This window comes from Schistocerca americana, chromosome 4, assembly GCF_021461395.2.
Source record: "Schistocerca americana isolate TAMUIC-IGC-003095 chromosome 4, iqSchAmer2.1, whole genome shotgun sequence".
Classification (NCBI taxonomy): Eukaryota; Metazoa; Arthropoda; class Insecta; order Orthoptera; family Acrididae; genus Schistocerca; species Schistocerca americana.
In genome coordinates this window covers 839,359,038-839,380,055 of record NC_060122.1, presented here as the reverse complement: position 1 = coordinate 839,380,055, position 21,018 = coordinate 839,359,038, and the positions used below count along the sequence as shown (strand labels likewise).

At 42.8% G+C, this 21,018-nt stretch overlaps 1 protein-coding gene across 1 annotated transcript in view; it reads left to right on the top strand.

Moving 5' to 3' along the window:
• The first annotated feature begins 6,573 nt into the window (after nt 1-6,573).
• Nucleotides 6,574-21,018, top strand: part of LOC124612837 (serine protease persephone-like) — a 42,335-nt gene continuing 27,890 nt past the window's right edge. The window contains exons 1-2 of the mRNA XM_047141263.1: nt 6,574-6,726; nt 15,588-15,878. Of these exons, the coding sequence (XP_046997219.1) occupies nt 6,624-6,726; nt 15,588-15,878 (394 nt within the window). The 5' untranslated portion in view covers nt 6,574-6,623. The remainder of the gene's footprint in view (nt 6,727-15,587; nt 15,879-21,018) is intronic.

Sequence of the window (21,018 nt, the reverse complement as noted above, 5' to 3'; positions counted from 1 at the left end):
GTTTGTGTGAGTATGTGGATTGAGTGATGTACAGAGGGAAATGTTTGTACGAACGGAATTGAATTATAAATTATGTGTACTGGATTTAAGAGGTAGTGGTTTGGATTTGCGTTTGTGTGAGTATGTGGACTGGTTTTATCGCAGGTGTTGCATATTGGAACTAAAGATTAGGGCCATGTCTGCGATGGTACGATTCCTTACAGTGAGTTAAGGCAGTTTTGGGATAGGTGATCACTGTATTTGACCCTCAGAGCAAAGGCGAGCTCGAGAGGCAGCTTTGAAAGATTCAGCTTTATGTTATTTGTGGCATTGTAGGAGATGATTAGTTGTGGATGAGGATCCTGAGAACACACGGACGAGAAAGGTTAAACTGGAATTATTTCTGATACGGGAGGCTTCATATATGTTTAGGTCTGGACGAAAATGTATGTCCGTTTCTGTTTCATCAGTGGTGCTGCGTTCAGTTGCTGCTCTATGCGAGGAACAGGGAGACGATTTTATAAGGTTCATTTCCAAGGGTTCGGTCGTGAGGGAGTCATTCTGAGCTTTCTTGGGGTAAGGGATTGGAATTTCATCCGTAAACTCATACGTTGAACATTTTACAGTGCGCTTTACACAGGGTAGCGACCGTGGATTTGTGGATGGGAGCTTTGGATTCTAGACCTAGGCGGTGGGCCGTTCAGCACTGGTGGAATTTTCTGCAAGAGATGCTAGTCGCTGCTGTTGTTCCAGCTGTTGCCGCTCGGAATGGGTGTGATGGAATTGACCACGGTCCTTATGACGATGGTGAAGGTACGGGTGTTCGTCCACTTGCTGCTGGTGTTCTAGATGCCAATAGTGGTCTGGACGCAAGGAAAAGTGGCGTGCAGTGCTGAATGTTGTGATCTTTGGCTAGGCGGCCGTCTGCAGGACTGTGGTATGGCGGTACCAGAGCTCCTGCTGGTGGGTCTGGTGACAGTCTGCGAGGAGCGGGAGAAAAAGGGGGAGAACCGTGGTAGGTTGAACTCTGTGTAGAGCGAATGTCTGAACAGTAAGGGCAACAAGGGCCAGCACTGTCCGTCTCTGTAGCTGCGGGTTCAGCGTGGAGGGCTGCTAATCTAAGGAACCCAAGTTCGATTCCCGGCCAGGTCGGAGATGTTTTTCCACTTTGCGACTGGATATTGTGTTATCCTTACGTTCGTATCGCCTTACTGACTTCCTTCTATTGAGATGGATGGCCGTATGGGTGCGTCCTAAAAGCCAAGCCAATAAAAAGGCCTGTTCTCAAGACCTAAACCCCATCGAGCACGTCTGGGATGCTCTCGGTCGACGTATCGCTGCTCGTCTTCAACCCCCTAGGACACTTCAGGAGCTCCGACGGGCACTGGTGCAAGAATGGGAGGCTATACCCTAGCAACTGCTCAACCACCTGATCCAGAGTATGCCAACCCGTTGTGCGGCCTTTGTACGTGTGCATGGTGATCATATCCCATACTGATGTCGGCGTAGATGTGCAGGAAACAGTGGCGTTTTGTAGCACATGTGTTTCAGGACTGTTTTCTCAACTTATCACCAATACCGTGGACTTACATATCCGTGTCGTGTGTGTTCTCTATGTGCCTATGCTATTAGCGCTAGTTTTGTGGAGTGCCACGTTGTGTGGCACCATAGTCTGCAATTATCCTTAATTTATGAGCATGAGTGTAGTTAATCCTGGGAAATATTCCAGACCATGCTATGCATATTCCTGCCTCTCACCTTTCCTACATTTATGTACTTCTTTCGCTTGTTTTACGTACGTGGACAGCTGTTTTTAATTACAGGGTGGTCCATTGATAGTGACCGGGCCAAATATCTCACGAAATAAGCATCAAACGAAAAAACTACAAAGAACGAAACTCGTCTAGTTTGAAGGGGGAAACCAGATGGCGCTATGGTTGGCCCGTTAGATGGCGCTGCCATAGGTCAAACGGATATTAACTGCGTTTCTTTTTTTTAAAATAGGAACCCCCACTTTCTATTACATATTCGTGTAGTACGTAAATAAATATGAATGTTTTAGTTGGACCACTTTTTTCGCTTTGTGATAGATGGCGCTGTAATAGTCACAAACGTATCTTGCTATCACATTCCGCCAGTGCGGACGGTATTTGCTTCGTGGTACATTACCCGTGTTAAAATGGACCGTTTACAATTGCGGAAAATGTCGATATCGTGTTGATGTATGGACATTGTGATCAAAATGCCCAACGGGCGTGTGCTATGTTTGCTGCTCGGTATATTCACTGGATTTCTATTTACACGATGAGTGCACTCCAGCCATCTAACAGCAACTGCCAAAGTTGAGACAATTGTTGTTAGATGGCTGGGGTGCACACATCGTGTAAATAGAAATCCAGTGAATATACACGGTACCTGCCCAAATGCACCGTGGGTTGGATATCACCATTCAGTTTGCACAGGGGTCTGAAGATGACACTAATGTAGTGTCGAAACTGGTAGTGTGGTAGTGTGGTCAACGTATTTCATAACAACTGCAGCTGTCGCTACTCCTCAGTTCTACAAAAATGCATAGTCTTGTTCAGCGGTTCGCAGAGGCTGACGCCTCCTCCGTGACGGGGAAAACCATTGCTGGTCGCGACCTCCTCAGTGATAGCGACGGTAGAGCTTTCTCACTGTCCTGGTACTAGACCCAAGACTGTAGCCCTTGCAGAACTTAAACACGAGGAACTAAAGAGACTCCAAGCGCTTGCTGCAAGGAGGGCAATGATCCTTTGTGTGTAAATGAACGGAAAACGTTCAGGACACACGCAAAAAATATAAACCTACAGAAGGCACGAAACGTTCCCAACCATCTTTCTAAGATGGAGTGTGTAGCTAAACCGCACGCATTATTCCGTTTTACATTATGCTCACCGAGCAAGGTGGCGCAGTGGTTAGCACACTAGGCTCGCATTCGGGAAGATAACGGTTCAAACCCGCGTCCGGCCATCTAAATTTAGGTTTTCTGATTTCCCTGAATCGCTTCAGGCAAATGCCAGAATACTTCCTTTGAAAGGGCACGGCCGATTTCCTTCCCCATCCTCCCCTAATCTAAGCTTGTACTCCGTCTCTAATGACCCTGTTGTCGACGGGACAATAAACACTAATCTCCTCTTCCTCGCCGGCCGGAGTGGCCGAGCGGTTCTAGGCGCTACAGTCTGGAACCGCGCGACTGCTGCAGTCGCAGGTTCGAATCCTGCCTCGTGCATGGATGTCTGTGATGTCCTTAGGTTAGTTAGGTTTAAGCAGTTCTAAGTTCTAGGGGGACTGATGACCTTAGAAGTTAAGTCCCATAGTGCTCAGAGCCATTTGAACCATTTTTTTTCCTCTTCCTCCTCCTACATTATGCTGTTTTGCAGCCCGGAACACTGTTAAAGTCCAAATACTTGGCGATGAAGCGATAATAATAACCTTCATTATTCTGATTATGCATTACTTACATGCAATGGAGGGCAGAGGAATAACCGTTGCAAAAGGTAATGCCTGTAATTCAAAGTTTATTTCCACAGTTGTAACCAAAATAATGTGTTATATAATGCTGCGATTCATTGTGACCACACCGCCCTGTACTGCGCTATTTAGGATGGACATCCAACTAATCATACCCCGTAAATCTGTATACAATGGTCTCATTCCAGAGCTTCGTGGTAGAGATGACTTTTACCTTACTGTTAGGAGAGATCGTAATATTCGTGAGAATTATTGGACGTTAAAGAATGATTAGATACGTTAAGTACTTGTCTGCAGTTACTCAACATCCATAAAGAACCATTAAAGTTTAAACTGACACTGGACTTTTAATTACGAATAACATCAGTCATTATTATTTGATTGAATTACTGAAATTCTACTTTTATGCGAGTCATTATCGAAATACTTCCAGCATGCGAAGTTGAAAATAATGATAATGTTTTCCGTATCAAATATTTTTAGAAGCGTATTTGTTGGTGTGAATATTGTCTTAACTGCATGGTTCTTTCACCGATAAAATTTTGTTTATTGCTGTTGTTAACTTTTAATGTTTTATCTATTGCTGACAGCACTTTTGAAAATTATCTTCCGCCCTGAGTTTAAAAGTATCAACAAAGGGCTATTCATTATTTGTCAATTATGGACAATTTATTAAAAATTATATCACAATTTTGTCCCTATGGCTGCGGTGGGGAACGGGAGTGGAGGAAGTAAAACTAATTCGATAACGTAGAAATCCAGAAATAGTGATAGATCTATGAGAAAAGTCGCAGTATTCAGTCTGACCAACATTACTCAAGCAGCTATAATAAAAAGATTTGCAGCAAGATGGCGACGATCATCCTAAGTGACACTGGAAATGACAGGTAACTAATATTCTTTTAGAAGTTATTTGACGATAACTGGATCCACAGCCTTTGTGAAATTTTTAAAGGAAAGCGTTTCCGCTTTTTGTTGTTAAAACATTATTTATTGCGATTGCAGTTTGGACGAGTTGTCATTTTCAAGCATTCTGAAAACAATCAGTCGTCAAATATAATGTACATAATTCTGAAATTCATAAACATCGACAGTGAACATTTTAAAGCTACTCACGTGGAATGTTGTAACCCTGAACTGCTTCAGGAAGGTCTTATAATCTAGTTATATTCCAGACCATGCTATGTTTACTCCTACCTCTCACCTTTCCTACATTTATGTATTTCTTTCGCTTGTTTTACGTAGGTAGACCGCTTGTTTCGTCTATATCTGAGATTTTAGACCGTCTTCCATATTTTTATTTTTAGATATTGTTTTATTTTGACCTGACAGTCACTTAAACATTTTACCTACTTTTAATCTGTATTCTCAATATTATTTGCAGTTTCCGTTTTTATTTTACACGTATTTCCGTCACTTTTCTCTTTTCTACGCGCACATTTCAGAAATGACGTTATATCGATTCCGTATAGTAGCATCTTTCGACTCCACAGCTCATACTGTTTGTATCTACACATCTTTGGCGCTGTTGTGATCCAGTTACTCCGCCTAATACACAAAATTTAGACTTCAGCGTTTACACCATTATTTCACCGGCTCTATAACGTATATGCTACATAGAGTAACTAATAAATTTACCTCATGCAAATGCTCTTACACAGAGTGGCACAGCTTGGTGTTATTGAGTGGATCACAACATCCCACGTAAGTTGGTTTAAAATTTTCACTTTCATTGTTGTCAAATGTGTGAAATCTTATGGGACTTAACTGCTAAGGTCATCAGTCCCTAAGCTTACACACTACTTAACCTAAATTATCCTAAGGACAAACACACACACTCATTGTTGTCAGTTTCATAATTATTTGTATTATATTTGACGACCGATTGTTTTCAGAATACTTGAAAATTACGTGTCGAAATTGTAGTAGCAACGTTTTAACAGTCAAAAGTGGAAATTCTTTCGTTTAATAAAATGTTCAAATGTGTGTGAAATCCTATGGGACTTAACTGCTAAGGCCATCAGTCCCTAAGTTTACACACTACTTAACCTAAATTATCCTAAGGACAAACACACACACACCCATGCCCGAGGGACCGGCCGCACAGTCCATGACTGCAGCGCCTGAGACGGCTCGGCTAATCCCGCGCGGCTTTCATTTAATAATATTCTTTTACTTTTAGAATATTTTACTTGTGTTTATCAATTTAGTGTCGTCGTGGCATATACAGGTTTTTGTTTTCTATTCCTGAAATCTATAGTCATAAACATTGTTTGGCAATCTCATGCGTACCAAACAGATTAATATGTATGCGGACTTGCATCGTTCGTCATGCAACATTTGTCGAACAGTAGTTGCAAAGTAAAAAAAAAAAAAAAAAAAAAAAAAATGGTTCAAATGGCTCTGAGCACTATGGGACTCAACTGCTGTGGTCATCAGTCCCCTAGAACTTAGAACTACTTAAACCTAACTAACCGAAGGACAACAAACACATCCATGCCCGAGCCAGGATTCGAGCCTGCGACCGTAGCAGTCGCACGGTTCCGGACTGCGCGCCTAGAACCGCGAGACCACCGCGGCCGGCAGTTGCAAAGCCGTCTGATTTGTACAGTGTATGCTACGAAGCCTTTAACCTCTGACACAATACGGAACAGTAGATTCGACTTTTGGTGATTTGCTACGAGACCTATGTAGTCCGCTACGAAAGTCTTCCGTTAATGGAGCTGATGTGTTACGCTATGTGATGACAGTGTATTGTGGACCGAGCGAGTTTTCTCAGACGTACGTTGCTACCAGTTTTACGTTTTTTCCCTCGAGAATTCCCCCAGTAGCTCGCGTTTGCAGCCCGAGTAGACGCTGTGCAAAGACCCGGAAGCAGGTCCCCGTAATAAATGGACCGGCGTCCTCGGGGAAAGACGCCGGACGGCCCGGAGAGGTGGAGACTGGACACCTGATGTGTGACGTCGCTATGCGTGGGCGTGGCCGTGAGGGGAGGGGGGGGCGACCGCCAGCCCCTCCCCTCCCCTCCCCACAGCTCGCCAGTTCCACTCGTCTGTCTCTAGACGCCTCGGCTCGGCTGTAGCAAGGTCCTGTAGTATAAGAGCGCGGCGGCGACCGTGGCGGGCACAGTTTGAGCGGCTGCCTCTCGCGCGATGACGATGACGTCGACGCGCCCCGGGACCGGCCTCGCGGTGCTCTGCCAGCTGCTGCTGCTCGCCTCTGCGGCGGCTGCCGCTTTTCCACGCCACCTCGCAGGTGAGCGCAGCTCCCGCACCAGAGCCACTCTCATAGCCCCGGTGTCTTCTCTCGCAGTTGCTGTGGTACGAGTGTCGCCTTCACAGTAGTGTGTGTTCGTCACTTACTGTCTCTGTGTGGACGCGAATGAGGTTTTCTGGTATGTCAAAGAGACATGTTCTATACCTCCTATGTTTAAACAGAGGGCAGAATACCGTCGAAGATTCACTTATTTAAGCCCAACTGTTTTGTGTCTACATTTTAAGTGTATGCTGTCATACCCCTACCTTCTTGGCTTGTGGAACTATGTGTGTTGGCATGCAGAAATGCTGTCGCAGTGAGTATTTTCAAATCAAGTCGCCTCTTTTTATTATTTACGTCGATTTACGTTCCTGATGTACAGCGGGAAATTTCGTAATGATTTTACGAGCGCATACAGAAGAATATAAACATATTTCTCGCAGTGACAGAATTTTAATTAGGTCGTGCGTTCGCTATAACTTATAAGCAGTTCCATTTTTCATATTATTATTAGTGTACCGTGTATCCATTTAGAATAACAATAACAACTCATGCGGCTCGCACATCGGTTAACACTTTCCGACACGGAGACTTTTGATGGTCGCATGTCGAGTAACGTTTCAGTTGAGGCTGACTAGATCCATTCCAGTAATTTGCAGAACAGAAAAATCCGACCCGGAAACCGGGAACCGAAGCAACATTGTCGCCATTAGTTAACAACGGCAACCACAAAAGATTTTTAAATACTCGCAACAAGAATTTTTTGAAACTTAACGATGTGTAAGTGACTGGAAAGTCACAACATCGAAAAAATAAGAAAGGTTATGTTTTTACGCACTGCCAGCGACGCCGTTAGTGACAGAGCGGTCGCTCATATGGAACAATGACGAGAACGAAAATCTGGCACGTTCTTTTCAAAGGAACCGTCTCAGCATTCGCCCATTAAAATACTCTCCTGCACTCTTGAAATGCCCAGTACACGTCGAGATGATAATTAAAACAATATGGCTGTCCCTCATGTATGTCATTACTACGGGTTATGGATGACTATTTGGATCTCTTAGAAAATCATCTGTCTTCATATTTTTCACTGTCACATGCTGGTACTGGTTACAATTACGCATTGTAATTACAATTAATAACACAAAACAGTCGTTGGTTTCGAAATTCATTATGATCAATATCTTACATTTCCTATAGGACTTATCAGAGCTGGTTTCAAGTGTACGAATAAGAATGTCGAGTATAACTTCCCTATCAACATACCCACCTTTTCCTCGTGGGCACTGGTGGCAGCAGTGCCTTCCACCCTTCAAGTTGTACAGAAACATGTAACAATACTACAAACAAAATATTACCGCACTTATAATACATTATTCTGATTCACTCCCAAGGACACGTATAGCTCGTTATATACCAGCTACCTTAATCACACTGTTTCACTTCACTCCGTCCACCTCTTTCTATGCAAGATTCGCTTCAGTTATCTCCCGTGTACATGAAGGTAACTGAAACAAGAACAAAGCAGAAACAAAATCATTCCAAAATTAAAACACATCATGTACATAGTATACATTTAACTGTCTAGATACCTCACTTGATGAAGAAGATCTTGCATTTAAAACTTCCCTCTGCAGTAAATACAATCTAAAAATCCCCTTACACCACAAAGACAGAATGAAATTTAGTAATCCTTAAACTGATTTCTAACTCTGTTTGTCATTTGGTGTTTGTACGCTTTCGTTCCGTATAGTACTTTTTTATAGAATGCATTCAACATTTATGAGCTCATTTTCACTTAATTTAAAACACTTCATTTCAATGAGATAAAAAACCGTGTTTACGGATTTTAACCATGATCTGTCCTGCTGTTTTTAAGTAAAATATTATACGCCTACAGTGAGGGCAGAGTCAATATATTTAGTCGTCTACATTTATCACTCCAGGAATGTGTTTGAGGCTAGTTAATAATTAATGCATTTGAAATCCTTATTCTGCACCCTTTAAAAATTTTCTGTATTCCTATGAGTTGCATTTCCGCTTATTTTGCTGTATTTCCATTTACTGTCCCAGACATTTCCTTCATTTCGGTTATGTTAATGTTTTCGCTGCAACAAACTTCCAGTATGTGATTTTCCCATGCCATGGGTCCATCAGTCGTTACATCTTTCAATTTATAGTTGACTATTTTGTTTATAACTGAGAATTCAGGCTCAAAATTGGTATCATTTGGCTGCACTGTCCTGTTTTCATGCACCTGCATGATTTTCGTCTTTGTTGCATTTACTACCAAACTGTTCTGACTAAAGTATCTATTAACCTTTTAACCTACAGAAAAACTCTTCATTCCATTTCTCTTGATGACTTTGTTCTTGTTATAACTTGTTGTAACATTTTGAACTATCGATGAAGGCACATCATTCACATAAACCACGTTCATGCACGAAAATTTCGAGTATAAGACTTCATAGAATGGAAAAAATGTTTTAAACTCGAACATACATTACATTATAAAGATCATGTATTATTGTAGTACGACGAACATTTACAAGCCGTCAATCATCGCGAAGTACACAAATGTCCTGCTTGCGCCTTCAGATCCCCCAACACACAAACACACACAACGCGAATTACTAATCAAATTCATTATGTTCTGCACGTACGTGTTTGCTGTTATGGATATTCAGAATGCCAGAAACATCACGTACAGTTGATACATTCAGAACTGTAATGAGCTAAAGCGAAAACGTTTCCATTGCAAAACAGCGTTTAGTCTATCTGATCTAACATCGTTGTTTCCACAACAGTACACGGCTGACTGCAATTTCTTTTTTCAAAGTTGGCTTTTTTATTTTACCTTTTTTTTTTAAGCGGCAGCGCTTGAGTTTCTTAACAAGAGTAATTGCTACGGAATCATACGTGCCTCCAGACTCAAAAACTTACATATTGTGTATGTACTCTAGGAAGTAATGTAATTTCACAGGCTTTTACCGTTGTGATGAAGATATACATTACACTACCAACAGACGAAGAAGTTCTCGTCAGAAATGCCAAGTGGCTGGGGAGACAACTTTTCCACTGGTTTTGTCGGCATTCGGTGTCCCCTGTGTATCTTTCATCGGACAGATTTCTGTCCATGGCCACCTCCTCCACGGGAATACATTTCGTGCACTTGTCATCAAGTAGCATTGGCTAAAGTATCTGTTATTCGTTTTGAAAAGGTATTTGATTGTTTCCGTAAAGGGATGCGTGAACAAGAGTCGTTAATTATTTGGTAAATGAGTTTTTTTTTATGAATCGTTACGTAGTGCAGCAAGTGATGACGACACAAACTTTTGTACGGGACTCTGCTCTTAAATCACCACAGGCACCTCAGAAGTTCAGTGAAGATTAGCGGAAAACTAGCCACGACAGGTGCTAAAATTCGATTTCACGTTCTTCAAATCACACCTAAACAGAGGTAGCGCTATGAACTGTGGTTTCGTTATGTATGTAACACAGTGCTCCTATTAGGGAATAGCATGTATACTTTAACAAAAATGGATCATCTCAGATAACGGTACCCACACAATCGTTGCCTGCGACTTTTCTTTAGGGAACATTGGAATACTCTGGAACTGCTGCAACGCTACGGACGAGATATTTCCATGCTTAATGGCAGGATTTGGGCACTCCGTGACATAAGCTTGTTTGTGGTTTCCATAAAAATCATCTTTTTTCATATAAAAGTCAGCCTCCACTCATCAAAGCACGGTATGATCACTTTTGACGTTATGCTACCGAGTTCGCGAAGATAATGGAAGTCTGGAGGCTGTTCCTCGTGTTTAGATGCTCAGTTTGGGTGGCTAGCATTGCAACGTGGCTAGAAAAATGATCGAGGTTCTAAGTTACTTGTATGCAGTATATTCCACCGCTCTGTACACAGACTTGTAACATGTAACAGATGATGATGTAAGACCCCTTTTTAACAAATCCAGTTGTCTGTATAAAAATACCAGTTCACCCTTGAAAATTTCGAAGCAGTACCAGCAGGTGTCTTCCAATGTTCACAAAAAGAACTTTTGGTATAGACAGTACTATACCAAATTCTTCTACACGCCCCAACTACCACAAAAACGCTGCACATAGATCAGTGCTCTACAGCCCACAAATTGCCACATACAGAACTCCAGCAAGAAAGAGAAACTATAAAATTTACTGCAATAAATAATGGATATGATCTTTCACGCATTAATACGATCTCACAACAAATAAAAAACAAACTGAACAAACAACAGCAAACTAAACTCACAAATGACAGCAGACCAGCAGTGAAATATGTAAAAATTCCGTTTCTTGGTATAACGCCTGATAGATTAGCTAGGTTATTCAAAAACACAGGCAAAAAATCAGATTCAGCACCATCAACAACCTAAGTAGGAGAATAAGTCCACCAGATACAGATCTTGACGCATCTGACATTTACAAAATTATCTGCAGCCGATGCCGGAAATACTGTATAGGCCTAACAGACAGAAATTTTACAATTCTGTTTTCGTGGGGGTGCACAGCCTCAACGTGTTTTGAGAATGAAAGCGTTGTCCAAATAGGTTATATTCTTTTTATTATCTGTGCGATCGACCAATTTCAATCTTGGGCCATGTGAAATGAAGCTGGAAGCTTAAAGTAAGTACTTGAAAATGACCGAAGGTTGAAACTGGTCGATGGCACAGATAATAAAAGAATACCGCCTACCTGGAACATGTTTTCATTCTCAAAAGGAATTTCAGTACTCGGTTTAAAGAACTTACTGACTGCTACTGACTAGAGAAATGTAACAAATCAGAAGTTCGACATACATTGATGACACAGACCACCCACTCAAAATCGAAGACAATTTGAAAATTTTGCACAAAATCGAAAAAAGTAAAAGACTGGACAGCATGGAAGAAATGGAAATATTTATTCTTAATATAAAGGATGTTATAATATTCATAATGACAAAAGTGAGCTCAAAACTAAAAATTCTTCAACAGCCTTAAAACAGTACTAATGCAAGATATGTAAGATGCACAGAATATGTAAGACGTGCAGTGTGAAACAAACTAGTACCAGAACGTGAAGCAAGCGACTACCAGAATGTCAGTGTAGCGAATATCGCTTATATAAGGATCAGCGATACTCAACCACACGCTGCAAGGCCGCCATAATGTAATTAAGATGTACCGTTTATATTTATGGAGAAACGTTTCCGCAGTGAAAGTGCGTCAAAAAGCAGTCTTAAATAAGCAGTTTCGTAGTGTAATGTTTGACAACAGCTGCGTCAGTGTACCAACGATGCAGACGAAGCTTTGGGACGTCAAAATCGTAAGTGAACGACCGACATGTAAAAAGTATATTACACGGTTATCACACCACAACAGCTGACGCAAAACTAATGAATATGGAGGAATGTTCGATTCGAGTCGTCGGCTTTGGCCAGTGACTCAGAAAACCGTGCGACAAACGCTGTAAACAATATGACGACTATGTCGTGATGTTATTGGCGATTTTTTTTTAAAAATGAGATAAGCTACTGATCAGTTTGTCACCACAACCACGTTTTCGCTCAGACCCATTTGAACCACATGACGACGCGTTTCCGGAAATGATCCCCATTTTCCAGTGTGTGTTTGTTTGTATTCTGCCGTTTTTTCGTAATGTTTTCGATGAGTGAGGTTCTGCTTCGTTTTGTTGACTTTACGGCAATTTTTAAAAACGAGCAATTTTTAGTAAGTTATCGACTATTATATGTAGTTAGTGGCGAAATTTGGAAGAACTTATACTTACAATTGTCTTATGGTCCATTTGTGCAGACTCTCACACATATTAAACATCAGTCACAACTTTCAGTGCACTGTACACGTCGAGAATGTCTTACATAAACAAAGAGTTATGAATATGTTTTTAGCTGTAGTTGGCAGAGATAATGTTACAGGTCCTCCACAGATATTGTTTTGTTGTTGTGGTCTTCAGTGCAAAGACTGATTTGATGCAGCTCTCCATGCTACTCTATCCTGTGCAAGCCTCATCATCTCCGAGTGACTACCGTAACCTACATCTTTCTGAATCTGTTTAGTTATCCATCTCTTGGTGTCCCTCAGCCGAGCGGTGTAGCCGAGACGTCTAGGGCGCCTTGTCACGGTCCGCGCGGCTCCCACAGTCTGAGGTTCGACTCCTCCCTCGGACATGGGTCTGTGTGTCGTCCTTAGTGTAAGTTACTTTAAGCTAGATCAAGTAGTGCGTAAGCTTAGGGACCGTTTTCGTCAGCAGTTTAGTTCCATAAGACCTTACCACAGATTTTTTTTTTCTTGGTCGCCCTCTACGATTTTTACAAGACACGCTTCCCTTCAGTACTAAATTGGCGATCCCTTGATGCCTGAAAACGTGTCCTACCAATCGATCCCTTCTCCTAGTAAAAAATACTTTGAGAAAAGACTTCTTCACACTTAAATCTATGCTCGATCTTAACAAATTTCTCTTCTTCAGAAACGGTTTTCTTGCCATTGGCAGTCTACATTTTATATCCTCTCTACTTCGACCATCATGAGTTATTCTGCTGCCCAAATAGCAAAACTCATCTACTACTTTAAATGTCTCATTTCCTAATGTAATTCCCTCAGCATCAGCTGATTTCATTCGACTACATTCCATTATCCTCGTTTTGCTTTTGTTGATGTTAATCTTTTATGTTTCTTTCGATCAACTGTCCATTCCGTTCAACTGTTCTTATAAGATCTTTGCTGCCTCTAACAGAATTACAACGTCATCGGTAAACCTCAAGGTTTTTATTTCTTCTGCATGGATTTTAATTCCTACTCCAAATTTTTCTTTGGTTTCATTTACTGCTCGTTCAGTGTACAGGTTGAATAACATTGGGGATAGGCTACAACCCCGTCTCACTCCCTTCTCAACCATTGGTTCCCTTTCGTGTCCCTCGTCTATTCCATAGAAGGTATTAAGGGGATTTGCTTAGACCTATTTTACAATGGTGTTTATTTCTGTGTGTTACTACTTTTATTTAAGTGTATAGCCGAAGTATCTGAAGAAATTCACCGATTCACTTTCAACTTTTTCGTTTAGCATTTCGTTTGCGTTCGTATACGAAGAAAATCGTGACTGGTAACTGGAAGTCATTCATAAAGAAACCTATTACTTCAAATCGTTCAAATGGCTCTGAGCACTATGGGACTTAACTTCTGAGATCATCAGTACCCTAGAACTTAGAACTACTTAAACCTAAGTAACCTAAGGACACCAGACACATCCATGTCCGAGGCAGGATTCGAACCTGCGACCGTAGCAGCCGCGTGGTTCCGGACTGTAGAGCCTAGAACCGCTCGGCCACCCCGGCCAGCCAAACGCATTACTGCTAAATATGCGGTGCATTCAAGTTCTAAGGCCTCCGATTTTTTTTCTAATTAACTACTCACCCGAAATCGATGAAACTGGCGTTACTTCTCGACGTAATCGCCCTGCAGACGTACACATTTTTCACAACGCTAACGCCATGATTCCATGGCAGCGGCGAAGGCTTCTTTAGGAGTCTGTTTTGACCACTGGAAAATCGCTGAGGCAATAGCAGCACGGCTGGTGAATGTGCGGCCACGGAGAGTGTCTTTCATTGTTGGAAATAGCCAGGTCAGTTGAGTAGGGTGCATGAGGAATCACTTCAAAGTCGTTATCACGAAGAAATTGTTGCGTAACGTTAGCTCGATGTGCGGGTGCGTTGTCTTGGTGAAACAGCACTCCCGCAGCCCTTCCCGGACGTTTTTGTTGCAGTGCAGGAAGGAATTTGTTCTTCAAAACATTTTCGTAGGATGCACCTGTTACCGTAGTGCCCTTTGGAACGCAATGGGTAAGGATTACGCCCTCGCTGTCCCAGAACATGGACACCATCATTTTTTCAGCACTGGCGGTTACCCGAAATTTTTTTGGTGGCGGTGAATCTGTGTGCTTCCATTGAGCTGACTGGCGCTTTGTTTCTGGATTGAAAAATGGCATCACGTCTCATCCATTGTCACAACCGACGAAAAGAAAGTCCCATTCGTGCTGTCGTTGCGCGTCAACATTGCCTGGCAACATTCCACACGGGCAGCCGTGTGGTCGTCCGTCAGCATTCGTGGCACCGACCTGCATGACACTTTTCGCATTTTCAGGTCGTCATGCAGGATTGTGTGCACAGAAGCCACAGAAATGCCAACTCTGGAGGCGATCTGTTCAACAGTCATTCGGCGATCCCCCAAAACAATTCTCTCCACTTTCTCGATCGTGTCGTCAGACCGGCTTGTGCGAGCCCGAGGTTGTTTCTGTTTGTTGTCACACGATGTTCTGCCTTCATTAAACTGTCGCACCCACGAACGCACTTTCGACACATCCATAACTCCATCACCACATGTCTCCTACAACTTTCGATGAATTTCAGTTGGTTTCACACCACGCAAATTCAGAAAACGAATGATTGCCCGCTGTTCAAGTAAGGAAAACGTCGCCATTTTAAGTATTTAAAACAGTTCTCATTCCCGCCGCTGGCGGTAAAATTCCATCTGCCGTACGGTGATGCCATCTCTGGGACGTATTGACAATGAACGCGGCCTCATTTTAAAACAATGCGCATGTTTCTATCTCTTTCCAAGCCGGAGAAAAAAAATCGGAGGCCTTAGAACTTGAATGCACCTCGTAGGTGTGCGCTGTGGCGTGCGTAAGATTTTGATGACGTCTCTTGTAACCGCGTGCCGTCGGGCCGTTCTTTACACGGAGTGGAGATAGTGTCCGCCGCTTGCGCAGTCCTAGCCGCCGGGCAGTAGTGAGACGGCCGCGCGCCGCGTTGCGTTGTGTTGCAGAGGGCGAGCAGTGCTGGGAGTCGGGCGCGGAAGGCCGCTGCCTGCGGGTCCGCGACTGCGCGGCCGCGCGCGAGGCGCTGGCGCAGCGCCGGCCGCTGCCGCGCCGCTGCGGGTTCGCCGGCTACGAGGAGGTGGTGTGCTGCGTGCAGGAGGAGCAGGAGCCGCCAGTCCCCGACGTCGTCGCCCCCGACTACTTCCCCAACAGGGACACCGACGGCGGCGGCGGCGATACCAACAACATCATCGACGACGGCTGGAGGAGGCCCGCGGCCGAACGGCCCAGCGTGGCAGGTGAGCTGCTCACGTCGCTGCCTTTCTCGTCATCTCGCACTGTTAGGGGGTACTCAGGTGTATTAGTTAGTTAAAAATTCTACGTTTATCCAGATCTTATTCCGCACTGTCGCCTTCAAATTAGTCTCCTCAAGGGAGGAAGACATCGATCCCACAGTTTCTGCCGCTATTCAAATGCACCCCGTAAGTCCTTCTTTTTTTATCACTCGAACCTCCTTCACTGTATAAAACCTTCGCTCCTTCAGTTTCATTTCATCTTGGGGAAGAGAAAGAAATTCCACGAAGCCAAGTCACACGAAAATCCTTGAGTAATATACGGCGTACGTGTCCTGCATTATCATTGTAGAGTATCCAGTCGTTTGTACAGCATTCCTGTGAACTTATTCCCATGTCCTCCCACAAACATCGCGACAGAACTCAGTCTCGCCAGGAGGGGCGATGTCTTTATGAACTTATCCAAAGCATTGGATTGCGTGGGCCATGACATTATGTTACGGGAATTACAATTCTACGGTATAAATGGAATACCATATGAGTGGTTTAAGTCATACCTACAGAACAGGAGGCAAAAAGTTTCCTTATATGGGTCAAGTGATTTAAATAAGTTTGCCACTTCATCTAACTGGGGTGAAATTACATTAGGTGTTCCACAGGGTTCGGTCATGGGTCCGCTTCTGTTCTTGATACATGTGAACGACCTCCCTTCTTATCTGAAACAAGAAGCTAAAATGACACTGTTTGCTGATGAAAAGAAACTCCAGTAGAAAATGATACAAATACTGTCTTTGGAAAAGTTATTGACTGGTTTTCTAAGAATGGGCTTGCTCTGAACTTTGAAAAATCACAGTACGTCCAATTTCCTACTGCAAGGAGTAGAGTTCCTTCAATAAACATAACACATCAATACCCAGGGTACAGCATACTAAATTTTTGGGTGTACATATAGCTGAAAATCTTAATTGGACAATTTGTATTTTGGATCTCCTAAAGCGACTAGGTCCAGCAACTTTTGAAATCAGAATAATTGCTAATTTTTGAGGATATAGAAATTAGCAAGCTAACATACGTTGCATACTTTCACTCTCTGATGTCATACGGAATAATATTTTGGGATAACTCAACACTTAGGCAAAAAGTATTTACTACTCAAAAGAATGTATGGCGATCATAGTCGCACATGTTGTAGGCATCTGTTTAAAAGGTTAGAAATCCTTACAACAGCCCCACAGTACATTTCCCCATTAATGAAATTTGTTCTCAACAACATCGACCAGTTTAAAAACAACAGTGACATTCATGTTTATAATACCAAAAGAAAGAAAGACTTACACTGTCTTCCACTTAACCCATCTTTGGCACAGAAAGGGGTAAAATATGCTGCAGCATAACTTTTCGATAAATTACCGGATCAAATAAAATGTCTGAAAGACAGCAGTAATAGTTTCAAAAATAAATTCAAATCATATCTCCTTTACAACCCCTTCTATACCGTAGATGAATTTTTGAATAGGAAAAAAATAAAACCGTTAGTATAATATATGCACTTTGTGCCATTTAACAATGGGGTGGATAATAAAAATTTTAAGCTTAAAAATAACCTTGATTCACGTGTGCATTTCTTATGCACTTGACACGTTCCATATCATAACGGTTACCGTGAGATTGATCAATGTCACACGTAACTAACTAGCTAACTAACTAACTGACAGTCCCATCAACATCAAAAAACAGATCAACACGGGCTATTTAATGTTACTCTTTACTCGTCCATATTCTTTTAGCCGAGATGAAGAATAAGCCTCCCATTGCGACAGTTAATTGCTGGTTAGTTTCAGAGTCATAGCGATAAATGCAACTTCCGACATCAATGACAACCCTCGAAATAAATTTGGAACTGTCAGGAAGCAGACTTTCACGCTGTTTTGCTTGTGATCATCTTGCAGAATTCGTGGAACGAACTTCACCGCAATGCTTCTAATCTTTAATACCTCTGACAGAATACATTCACGCGTTATCATAACTTATTCCTAAGGTGTCTTGAAATCAGGTCCTTCGCATTCTGAACGTTTCCTGGTGTGATGCCAGCTGACTGCCGGCTGCAACTGTCTTTATCATCAGCCGCTGTTCTCCACTCGTAAGTCTGTGTCTGGCCTTAAATGTTGCCTTCAGAAGCTTGTTTCAACATTTGGTGTGTTCATGTGGCGGTTTTACCAAGTTTAAAACAAAACGATATACACACATTTCACTTCTTCTGGTCAGCTAGCGGAAAACCGCAATGTCACGGAAATGTTACCGTCGTCTTACGCTCCCAGACAATGTATCGGGAGAAACATAGTCGTATTTCAGTGTACAAATAAGCCTTTGTGTGCAGAATTCAAATTCCAGTCGGTTTTGTACAGCAAGTCGTATCTTGTTTCTACTACTTGCTATTTCGTAAATTACACTTCCTACTGGCGCCCTATACACAGTGGGGCCACATGACTTTTGCAAAGAAGGGTTGCAGTGTTCAGTGACTGTGCCAGACTGTTATAATCATATCCTGTTTATATGTGCCACTGTACTTGTTTCACTGTTATCGTTAACGTCAAATATGCATTTTAAACTACTTAGCAGTTTAAAATGTTAGAGAGCATTCTGTGACTGGAGCAAAGCAGTGATCTGTATAAAATGCTAAAAATTAAAGGAAAACAGTCTGGACCGTGTTTTCAGATCTTTATTCGTTAGCAACCGCTTTCGGTCCTTTCCTCAGACCATCTTCAGGCTTTTCCCCGCTGCAATACAGTAATGCACTGAAGCGCCAAAGAAACTGCTATAAGCATGCGTATTCAAATACAGAGAAATGTAAACAGGCAGAATACGACGCTGCTATCGGCAACGCCTATATAAGACAACAAGTGTCCAGCGCAGTTGTTAGATCGGTTACTGCTGCTACGATGACTGGTTATCAAGATTTAAGTGAGTTTGAACGCGGTCTTATAGTCGGCGCACGAGCGACAGGTCACAGCAACTCCGAGGTAGGAGTGGGGATTTTCTCGTACGAACTTTCCACAACTGAACCGTGAATATCAGGAATCCGGTAAAAAATCAAATCTCCGACATCGCTGCGACCGGAGAAAGTTCCTGCAAGAACGGGACTAACGACGACTGAAGAGATTCGTACATCGTGACAGAAGTGGAACGCTTCCGCAAATTGCTGCAGATTTCAGTGCTGTGCGATCAACAAGTGACAGCGTGCGAACCATTCAACGAAACATTATCGACATGGGCTTTCGGATCCGAACACCCACTCGTGTACCCTCGATGACTGCACGACACAAAGCTCTACGTCTCGCCTGGGTCCGTCAACATCGACATTGGACTGTTGATGACTGGAAACAAGTTGCCTGGTCACACAAGTATCGTTTCAAATTGTGTCGAGCGGATGGCCGTGCAGGGGTTTCGAGACAACCTTGTGAATGCATGGACCCCGCACGTCAGCAGGGGACTGTTGAAGCTGGTGGAGGCTCTGCCATGGTGTGGGACGCGTGCAGTTGGAGTGATATGGGATCCCTGATAGGTCTAGATAGGAGACACGTACGTAAGCATCCCGTCTAATCACCTGCATTCATTCATGTCCATTGTGCATTCCGACAGACTAGTGCAATTCCAGCAGGACAATTCAACAACCCACACGTCCAGAATTTCTACAGAGTGGCTCGAGAAACACTCTTCTGAGCTTACACACTTCCGCTGGCCACCAAATTCCCCAGACATGACGATTATTGAGCATATCTGGGCTGCCTTTCAACGTGCTGTTCAGAAGAGATCTCCACCCACTCGTACTCTTACCGATTTGTGGACAGCCCTGCAGGATTCTTGGTGTCAGTTCTCTCCAGCACTACTTCGGACATTAGTCGAGTGCATGTCACGTCATGTTGCGGCACTTCTGCGTGTTCGCGGGGGCCCTACACGATATTAGACAGGTGTACCAGATTCTTTGGCTCTTCAGTGTAATACATATAAACTCTCCAAGTACCAGACTAGGTAAGGAGTTCAAAATTTTGGACAGAATTCTGTAATTATTACTGTATTGCAGCGGGGAAAAGTCTGAAGATAGTCTGAGGAATGGGCCGAAACCACTAGCCAAGGAAAAAAAGTCTGAAAAAGCAATTGAGACTGTTTTTATTTGATTTTAAACTTAGCAGTTTGTGGAAAGATACCGCTGTTAAGTGTCAACTGGTTGTATTGGTGTGACTCGTGGATATACGGGGGCGTATGTTCTAACTTGAGACAACTAATTATCTCGAAAACGACGCATCGTACGAAAAAACTGTCCTGCATGAAAAGTTAATATTAGTAAAGCGGACACCCGTGTGTGCTATCACTGGATACTTCCTAACCACCCTTACTGCGTAGGAGGGGTCAGCTTTCTATTTTGAAATGGGAAACCCACAGTTTTTATTGCATATTCGGTTTCTGCACCAAAAAATGCTTACTGTTTACTCAAACCAATGTTTCCCATTTGTGCAAGACGTCGCTGTAATCAACAAATATCAAGTGTCCTGTTTTTACAATTAAGAACTGTCGCATTTGATTCTACGTTTCATTTGCGATGTAAATGGAACCTTTGTGTTCCTGCGGGTGATACCGATGTTCAAACGTTACTTGACTGTTGCAAATGTGATTGTACAGTACAGTTAATATGTGTAGACACTGACACTTCTTGCAAATGAGTTGTTTGTATGGTAACGTAGTTTACTGTTCCGTAAGGGGTTGTTTGTGTACATCTACGTGGCTACTCTGAAATCTACACTTAAGTGCCTAGCAGAGGGTTCGTCGAACCATTTTCATACTACTTCTCTACCATTCCACACTCCAATGGCGCGTGGGAAAAAGGAACACGTAAATCTTTCCGTTCGAGCTATGATTTCTCTTATTTCAGTACGATGATCATTTCTCCCTACGTAGGTGGGTGTAAAAAAAATATTTTCGCATTCGGAAGAGAAAGTGGGTGATTGAAATTTCGTAAATAGATCTCGCCGCAAATAAAACCGTCTTTGTTTCAGTGACTGCCACTCCAACTTGCGTATCATATCAGTGACACCTTCACCGCTATCGCAACGATAACACAAAACGAGCTGCCCTTCTTTGCACTTTTACG